Source organism: Patella vulgata, chromosome 4 (assembly GCF_932274485.2).
Source record: "Patella vulgata chromosome 4, xgPatVulg1.2, whole genome shotgun sequence".
Taxonomy (NCBI): domain Eukaryota; kingdom Metazoa; phylum Mollusca; class Gastropoda; family Patellidae; genus Patella; species Patella vulgata.
In genome coordinates, this window is record NC_065882.2 from 74,232,537 (window position 1) to 74,243,007 (window position 10,471).

Genomic DNA, 10,471 nt, shown 5'->3' on the forward strand with positions numbered 1-10,471 from the left:
TCAAGGGTCTTGGAAGGAAGACTAGAGAATATAAATTTCTATATGTGTAATATCATATATATGAACTTGAAGTCTCAATCCAATATTAATCTCTAGCGTCTGCTTATTCCAGTCTACACCGATAGTATTTATTGCGCATGTTCTCCAGATAAGAATATGGTGTCACCGTTTGACATGACTTGTGGAATGTGTCTAACCTCGTTCTTCAAGTTGCTTGTTACAAATTGTGCTGAAACGTATTATGGTACACGATTCATTTACCAATCGTCAAATTTTGTCTTAAATGTTGGATATTTGAAGCCCATCTTTTCCGGTAAAATCACAACACCTATGTTGATTAAAATTGACAAATAATTCGTGTTTTCATTGTCGAAGGTTTTGGATGATACTGAGTTAGAGACTTAGCTACTTTCAAGTCAGTCTTCATTAGCCCAGTCTAAGTTGGACGTTAAATACCATTTCATGTCACTTCCATATTCAAGTTCAAGTAAGAAGAAAACTAATCTTTAATGGGTTTGTGACGCAATGTGGTTCCGTGCCTCAGGTTAGTGGTACACAGTATTGCTACTACTCGCATTCAATACAATTGTTACTCGACATCTCAGCAAGGTGGTAACATCCAGTCAACACCGTGTAGCGCATGTAGAAGGAGAAAAACGTATCACAAACGGCAAATGCTGACAATATGAGAGAAATTGAAGGGAATGACAAAATAACTATGCAAGCCCGGAAGCTCTTGTGTAGATAGATTCCTCACATGACTAATGGCCATTTATTTTAGTTTGTTTTTTAATCATTATGAATATATATTTTGTGAACAAAAACGGCCAAATATTGACAATATGAGAACATTTTAACGAAATGTTAAACTGACTTTAAATGGCGCTAATGGATATCTGACATATAAAACATTATTGATTGCACAAAAGATCTAGCAAACGATAAGTGCATAATAACGCATGGGCTAAGGCGAAGCTCATTCTATCTTTGAGAGGTTAGCAAGCATTGTGATGGAAGTATTGTTTGGTTGCAGGATCTGAAATCTCATTGGAAATTTTTTCTTGATTCCTTAGATAATGCATGAGCTAAGGCGAAGCTCATTCTATCTTTGAGAGGTTAGCAAGCATTGTGATGGGAGTATTGTTTGGTTGCAGGATCTGAAATCTCATTGGAAATTTTTTCTTGATTCCTTAGATAATGCATGAGCTAAGGCGAAGCTCATTCTATCTTTGAGAGGTTAGCAAGCATTGTGATGGGAGTATTGTTTGGTTGCAGGATCTGAAATCTCATTGGAAATTGTTTTTTTTCTTGATTCCTTAGATATTTCTAAATAATTGATAGAATCATGAGTGTGAATTCGACAGAAACTCCCTTTAGTTTCACTAGTTACAAACTTGGTGAAGATATTAACACCATATCAATGCCAATATATACGACGTTTGGAATTATTGGGAATATCCTGTCGTTTACTGTGATTGTGTCTTCAAATCTAATCAAACCAACAACTCGTATGTATATGATGGTAATAGCTGTACTAGATACGATCATTCTAATAATAAGAACTGTCGGTTTAATGGATAATTTAATTACACACGATGTGATCGTTTGTAATTTGGTGAGCTTTCTGTTTTATTTTGCTATACATTTTGTGGCGCTTTTAATTGTTGCGATGACATTGGAGCGCTACATTGTAGTTAAATATCCACTTAAAGCAGCTGGTTGGGTTACAAAAACACGTACCAAAAGAATCATATTTGCTGTTGGTGTATTTTCCTCCCTGATCAATATTCCTCAAGGAACTCTCAAAAGTATTGCATTTGATGCAGAAATTGGTAAACTAGGTTGTTGTTACGAAGGTGAAGCAAATTTATTCTTTTTTACTAAAATCTATCCTTGGATTGATGCGATTGTTTATTGTTACTTTCCAGTTTCTTCTTTATTTATTCTGAATATCTTAATCATCAAGAATCTCAAGAATTCGAAACTCAATATGAATGACTGTACAAACAGACGAAATGATATTAATAAACAGCAAAGGCAGATTACTATTATGTTGATTTTAGTTTCATGTGCCTTCTTGATACTGACCGGTCCAGTGGGTGTCATGTTGGTCATTCAAAAATATTTGTGGGTTCCGAAAACATCCGAAGATTTAGCAACATTTCATTTGATACATGCAGTTATTGATAATATGATGTACATTAACCATGCTTTAAATTTTATCTTGTATGTTGTCAGTGGTAAGAAGTTTCGAAAAGAACTAAAGACAATTTTCCTCAACAAGATATTATGTAAATGTTGTTTTAAAAGTCAGAATGTGCAACGTGAACGACAGGTCTATGTTAATGAATTTGATGTTGTATGTCCACAGAAAGTACTACGGGATACGACTATAACTATTTTATAGACATCGTTCTACATGTTGAGACTTTAAATACCAAAGCTAAAAATGAAGATTGAACCGTACCAAAAAAATCATATTCTGATTGATTTAAACATTTAAACTGTTTATATCGTCACCCATGTCCGTTGTTATGAAGCAATAAGGCAGTGATAGTACGAACCATATCGATTTTAAAGATTCCGCGAATCTTGTGCTTGGAGCTTTTACCAATGTTTTGAAACCCTTTTTACCCAGGTTATTTTAAAAGATTATTCAAAATCAACTGTCCATATCAACGCTAAATAAATTAAATTCATTTCTTAATGGACGTCAACATAACAAATGTGGTGCAACTCATGTATTATTAAAAATGTTGATTTTATTTTGATTTATATATATATCACTCCCTATGTTTGAGGCTAGGTTATCATAAGGTAATTATCTGCGTTTCAGGTGACCGGTATAAGTTCAAGGCTCGTGGAACGCAGACTATAAAATATAAATTTCTATATGTGTAATATCATATATCTGGACTTGTAGTTTCTTGTATTATTGTTAAACAACTCTTTTAGTCATAGCAATCTAAAGGTGATATACCCTTCTCACCCTCTGGATCTCCTAGTGACTCGGTTCTGTGTCACGTCTCGAACTTCACATTGTGTACTATTATTATTAATGGTAGAATAATTGTTAAAACTATGTTTATATATCTTTAGTCAATTAACTCTGGAGCACTGTGTTGTTAAAACTATGTTTATATCTCTTTGGTCAATTAACTCGGAGTACTGTATTGTTAAAACTATGTTTATATATCTTTGGTCAATTAACTCTGCAACACTGTATTGTTAAAACTATGTTTATATATCTTTATAACATCAATAATGCATTGGTTAGAGAGTATTCCACACTCTTCTTGCTAAATCTACACGATGGTCTGTCTAGGCCGCCTCGGCCAAGACGACTAATGGTACGCCTCTCTAGAAACGTATGATGATCCAAAGGAACCACACTTGGGCCTTTTCTTATAAATGGGAAAGGTGCACGAGTCATAGACTTACCTGTTTTATCACATGGGAACTAAGAAGGAAGGGTGTCCAGTTTTGTAGCATAGGGGACCATATTTGGATTACCAGACTATGACGTCATTGACCGATTTAAATCTGCAAGCTACCTCATTAGCGCAAATCTAGATGTCACTCATTTGCAGGTAACGACTTCAATTCATTAAGCATAACACCATTCTGAGAACTTAAATAATCTCTATAGACACATAGTATGACAGTTATTGTCATGAGGGATACACATAGTATGACAGTTATTGTCATGAGGGATGCTGGGATAGCAACCATACCTCGACCATGTGAAAACATAAATGACGTAAAGGAGCATTAAAGGAATGCTTATCCCACCGTCCCCAATCGACTTCGCATGCACCCCTAGCATGGTGTTGAGGGCCTCATCATTTGTACATGGCGTCATGGTGAAAAATTTACCAGTCGGGTGGGAGTGACCTTCTCTTGTTCATCACGGATGGTAAAGCACGGGTATGGCGACGTACGAACATGGCATGTGCACAGAGGAACATCCCGAAAGAAGATTCCAGTCGGCGGTGGCTCTATCATGATATGGGCTTGTCTTAAATATGACTATATAAGTGTCCACCGGTAATTGCAATGGCTCACAATACCAGTGGGATCATGGGAAGGGCTATAGTACCTCACGTTGACAATCACCATCTTCTCACAATAACAATGTGAACAAAGCTAGATTATACTGAGAATGCTGTTGATGGATTTTAGACGTCAGGTTGCTACACTACTATGGCAAGCTAGGGGCCCCGTTCTGAATCCAACTAAGCAAATCTGGCAAATTCTTGGGCTTTAAATCTGTAAATAGGATCCACTATGGACAGCATAACATGAAATGAGCCGACCTGTAGGGTTACCTATTGCCTTGCATCAGCCATTGTTGTTTGGACTCTTAATTAAAAATAACGTTATTGGACAAAAGTAATGTTATTGGACAAAAGCTATCAAAAAACATCTAATAAGAAAACAGAAACAACCCGATGTTAACAAATAAACAAATATTTAATCATTAAATAAAATATAAATTTTTAGAAATTTCACCCATGAGAATGTCCCTTTAAGTAACCCTAAATTATCATATTAATTATATTTCTCCCCTTCGTCACTAAATACATGCACCCAGGAAACTTTTACCGATCATAATCTTATCTAAGATCGACAGTTCGATATATAAATCCAGATAAATAAAACAAAGACTGTTTTTGGGAAGCCACCTAACCGATTGGCGGATAAAGAAAGGTTATTGGCGTATATACTTACAATCTTAAATTTAAAGATACTGATAAACGTTTATTAAGATCGTCTCTTATGTAGCCATATTTGGCCTTATCGGATGTCCAGCGACCATGCATTTTAAATAATCTATCCGGTATTCCCATATTTGCAGTAGCAACCCAGACCTCAAACTATGAAGCCCATACTGATAACATTCCACAATTACCAAAAACGCTTCTTTAAACAATTCTAAAATACGACTGTAGCTAAGACATTTTCCATTTTCAGATCTGATTCTATAACCATCTCTGTAAATATCTGTTTTACTCGTTTCAATGAATTACCGACATATGAGTGACATACAAAAGTTATATCTGATGATTTGATATATATGTAAAAGTTCCGCACTTCTCAGAAAACCACTGTAAGCAAGCAGACATGCACAAAGAGTACGTTGTCGATATGCGTAACCAGACGCAAATTCTTTATCATATAAAGAATTTAAATGATCTGAAAGAATTTGAGTTTTCTTAACTTTTGGTTTAGATAACAACCGTTTCCCCGCTTCCAGCACATTTCTCACAAATGGTGAATCCGTAGGACAGGGGAGATTGGCAATTGAATGTGTCCATTTAATGCTGTAAAAGGCTTGATATAAAGGACTTATCGTGTCTTTATCTTGAATTAATTCAGTCAAATACAAGGAAACATGTGGAGGTTTAGCAGGGATAACATCACTTTCGTTTAAATCATTAAGAAGTACCCAGTCTTTCCAAGCTAAGTATCCTCTGTAATTTAGCTGTAGTAGATAATGCTTTAGCTTGAATAGCAATACCAGGAAGAAACGTCAGCAATGGTAGTAGTTTATTCGGTAAATTTGAATAATCCTCACCATTTACTTAGTTTAAACATAAACCATAACGGCTATAAACATAATCACTACCAACACCGATAACCTTTAAACACTTATTCAGGTTATATTACAACCAATACTGGTAACATAAGTATACACACTGATGCCAGTGTACACTGTAATATAAAAAGACCAAACAAACGCAATATCTACAATCAATTCTAAGTGCTATCATTTTAAAAGATATGTCTTGAGAACCAAAAATGCTATTACTGTGCCTGGATTTACTATAAAATTCTTTCAGTAATGATAACTACGACCATTCTTTAACTATATCAATAAAACTATTCCATATAGGGCATAAACACGGCCAAAGGCTAGCGGAGTGCCACATTGGTATTATTAGTGTTCCAAAAGCCTTACACAACATATGCTTAATTACTCTTTCTACTAAATAAACATGGGGTACAATCCACCCATTCCACGAAACCGCGAATGCTTCTACTCCGCTACATTTCGGACCTAGAAAAGAATGTATCACAGTTACTATTATGTTCAGAAGCGAACCAATCCACTTCGTAAGGCCCCCATTCGAGAGACAATCTATTAAATATTTCACTTACTATACACAAGTCATCACCATCAACAATCTTGCTAATATAATCCGCCCTTTCAGTTTAAGTTCTTGGTATCCATTCCATTTTATTACTCCGTATTTCATACAAATTTTAAATATTTCTAAAGCAATGTCTTGTAACTCAGATTCCATGCTGCCCTTCCGGTACAATACTAACTACACTTTGATTATCCGAATACCACTTTACACGTCTCCCCCGAAGTTTGGGATAAATGGATTTTAAAACCCTACAGACAGCCTCCAATTCTTTCCAAGTGGAACTAATACTATGTTCTGTTCGTGTACTGTCCAAAACCCATGGACAATATCACCGCTTCCCTCTACCACATAACCACCATAGCCGTAAGAACTGGTATCTGAAAATATTACACGATCACATGATGGATCAAACAATAAATATTTTCTGTTAATTTTCGGGTAAATACTTATCTTTTACGCCATTAGATATTTTATGGTTAGAATCATCCTGTAAATGGTTTGATCTGGGGTTCTGAGTGTTACTTTGGTTTTGATTGAGGTTGGGACACTCTCTCTTGAAGTGACCGAATTCTTCTCACATGTAGCAGCTTCCACGGTTCGGCATGGCACGGAAGGACTGACTTCTTTGAAACCTATAAAAACTCGAAGATTGAGGTGAACGAAAATTATCATCACTGTCAAATTCAATCTTGCGGCGTTTATTCGGAACATTCTTTGTTCATAATTATTTCCTCTTTTTAACTGCTCTGCTGATTTTTCTTTCATCATCAGAATCACTTGCTGACGGATTACTGACATACTGATTAACTGTTTCCCACCCTCCTTGAGAACTATCAGCCATTTTAATAAGCTTATTTCTGTGTGTTAATTTCTCATATACTTCACCAGTCAGCTCTTTAGCATAATTTAATTTACCGTGATCATACACCCAGCTAATCCAATAAGACCGAATTAAAATTGAACTGCAGTTTCTTACCTTTAAACCTCCATTCAACGTCATTATCAGATTTCAATTTATCCAATTCTCTATTAAACATCTTATTAACCCCTTGTAGCTGTTCTTTCATATATTCAAATTTTCTATCTGAATCATTTTTTCTGACTTCTTACTTCGGCTAATAAATATGTCTTCTAATGTGACAGTAGATCTATTCTTTGTATCGGCCATAATATATAATAAGATCAAAATCATAACCACGAGGTATGAAATAAATTTAAACAATGCACGTGCTACGAATGTGAACTGACCTGAATGACAAAACCTGTACCAACAACACAACACATACACGCTCAAACGAAGGAAAATACATATTTGTGTTCATATTATGACCCGTCTTCGTAAGCCCAGTTCGGAGCAGAACAGTAGGACGTTAAACTCCATTTCATATTATGATTGGCAGTTGCAAATCTGTTACAGATCCATTCTAAGGAAGCGATTCTGCTCAGTGCAATAGTGGTCTAACTCCACTTTTTAAAATTTTTGAGTTAGACCTATAACAGGAATCCTGAGTGTGGAAAACTCTTAGTGCAACAGTGGTCTACACTGAACCTAGTTTCACAAAAAAAAAATATAGGTAGCAGCACTTTTTTTCACTTACGGTTTGAGAAAAACACATGGTGCAAGACTGGTCTATCTCCAAAATCCAATATGTCGGCGCCCATGCAGACTCGGTCCTGCATGAGGAAAAACATCCCTGATTCAGAGGTTTTGAGGATGATTGAGCAGGATGAAGGTATGTATCCATTAAAAGAACAGAGCATAGAACCCGCAGAACATCACTTTAGAAGTTATTATCCAGTTACTAACCGTTAGAACCCGATTATATTGTCACTTTTGGAGTTAGACCACTATTGCACTAAGCGTTTTAAGATCAACCCTATTTTATACTTCCAGCTATTGTAGGGGCCTCAAACCTATATCAAGAAACAGATGGTGACCAAAGCACAGATCCCATCAATTCTGATCATGGTAGCGACCCAGCCGATGATTCAGACAGAGATCCGAACTATGTTCCTAAGCCAAGGAATCGACGCACCACCAGTGTTCTTGGTGAAGAAGGTGAGCCAAGCACCGACAGCAGAAAGAAGAAACGCAACACAAGAGAAGGATATGTAGGTGTTTCTCATCAAGATGTAGCTCCTAAAGCGTTTCAACCAATACAGCAACACAAGTGTCGAACATGTGCAAGGACAATATTAGAGGCTCAGCGTAGGGCAATATTCAACAATTTCTGGGCCATTGGAGATTTTGACCAGCAAAATGCCTTTGTCTGTGGTTATATCGGTGTTGCTAGAACTGAGCGGCACACAGATCGTGTTGATCAAGCCACGTCACGACGAAGTTTCTCCCGTACATACAATCTGACTACCCCGGATGATGAATTCACTGTTTGCAAGACGTTCTACCTTAAAACTTTGGGGATTTCAAATGGGCGGGTGAACAGAGCACTGCAGAAACAAGGTGGTGAAGGACAAGGGGTACCAGTTCCTGATAAAAGGGGGCAAACATGGAAATCAGAAAAGATTGGATCCAGACGCGCGACAAGGAGTAATAGACCACATCAATTCGTTCCCTGTTTATGAGAGTCATTATACAAGAGCTAACCAGAGGACAAGAAGTACCTGTCGCCCGATCTAACAGTAGCTAAAATATATGAACTGTATAGAGAGGACTGTGAAAAAAAAGCTGTAGAACCGCTGAAGGAATGGGTGTACCGTCAAACATTTACCACAAAATTCAACCTGTCGTTTCATCCTCCAAGGAAGGATACGTGTAAAACATGTGACATTCTAAAAAAAAGGATAGATGCAACTCAAGATGAGAGACAGAAAACCGCCCTTAAAGCTGAGCTTGAAGTACATCACCGTAAAGCAGAAAAGATCAGGGAGTCTCTTGGAGCCGAATCGGAAAAAGCAAAGAATGATCCAACGTATGAAGCAATCACATTCGACCTGGAAAAAACTTTGGCCACGCCTTACCTTCCGACTGGGACGGTTTATTACAAACGCCAGTTGTGGACGTACAACCTTGCAATTCACTCAATGCGCGACAATGAGGCTAAAATGTATATGTGGCATGAGGCAACTGCCAAACGAGGGTCAAATGAAATTGGGTCTTGTGTATACAAGTATGTGAAACAGCAGTCACAGCGTTGAGTCCAAAACATCACTGCATACAGTGATGCATGTGGGGGTCAAAATAGAAATATCAAGATGGCATTATTTTGGTCTCACATGGTGGCAACATTGCCAATTGTTGAGGTCAACCATAAATTTATGGTATCAGGCCACAGTTATCTGCCAAATGATCAAGATTTTGGTGTAATTGAAAAGAAAAAGCATGGAACTTTGTGTATCTATGTACCAGATGACTGGATGAATTTGGTCTCAAAGGCAAGGAAGCATAACAAATTTGAAGTTATGAAAATGCAGCAAGATGATTTTTTGAACTCCGATGCAATGGCTGAGATCACCGTCAATAGAAAAAAATGCACTGATGGTGAGGATGTAATGTGGCTCAAGATACAATGGATTTGTTTGAAGACAGAAAACCCTTTCAAAATGTATCTGAAATACTAAGCTGATGAAGACGCACCATTCTTTGAGCTTGATTTAGAGCGCAAAGTTACCAGCGGCCGACCCAATGATCCAAAAGTGATATCCCTCCCGCGGTTGTATGATGAACCTATCCAAATCAACCCACTGAAATTAAAGGATCTGAAAGAGCTACTACAGCTGGTGCCTCCAGTGAATCATCAGTTTTACAATGACTTGCTGGAGTTTATCACCCAGACGATAATAGTGATTATGAGGACTCGGACGATTCAGATCTTGACCAATAAAAGTTTGGCCAGCAATGCATGTCAACCATTTTCAATCCAAAACCTGAGTAAATTGTGTTCGTAAATCCTTACAAATTAGATTTCTCCAGGCCCAGCTTGTACAATGGGTAAAAAATTGAAACAAGGTTATCGAAACAATGTGATTTCCAAACGAATGGCTTTTTGTTCCAAGTACATTGTATATGACGGGACCTGTAGACAATCCGATGTTTTATCTACCTGTTTTCTTTCTAAACTGGTTAAATTTAGATCAATAAAAGTTATTTTTATGATGCATTACATGACTTGGTCTAACTCAGTTCATAGTTCTTACGCCGAAATGGTTAGTGCAAGAGTGGTCTATCTCACAAATTGTGGGCTAAAAATCAATTAAAATTTTAAACACGATTATTCAAATCAAAATTGATTTTTCGACCAAAACAAAGGAGATGCCAAGATTTCAGAATGTGCCAATGAGGATGATGACCATGGTCC

General features: G+C 37.0%; 1 protein-coding gene across 1 annotated transcript; it reads left to right on the forward strand.

Annotated features, from left to right (window-relative positions):
- Positions 1-1,663: 1,663 nt before the first annotated feature.
- LOC126818058 (uncharacterized) lies at positions 1,664-5,511 on the forward strand (the record flags this gene model as incomplete). Its single annotated transcript, XM_056100306.1, has 3 exons — positions 1,664-1,808; positions 2,157-2,291; positions 5,486-5,511. Coding segments are annotated over 3 exons (306 nt in total), but the record flags the coding sequence as incomplete, so codon positions are not given.
- Positions 5,512-10,471: the final 4,960 nt, after the last annotated feature.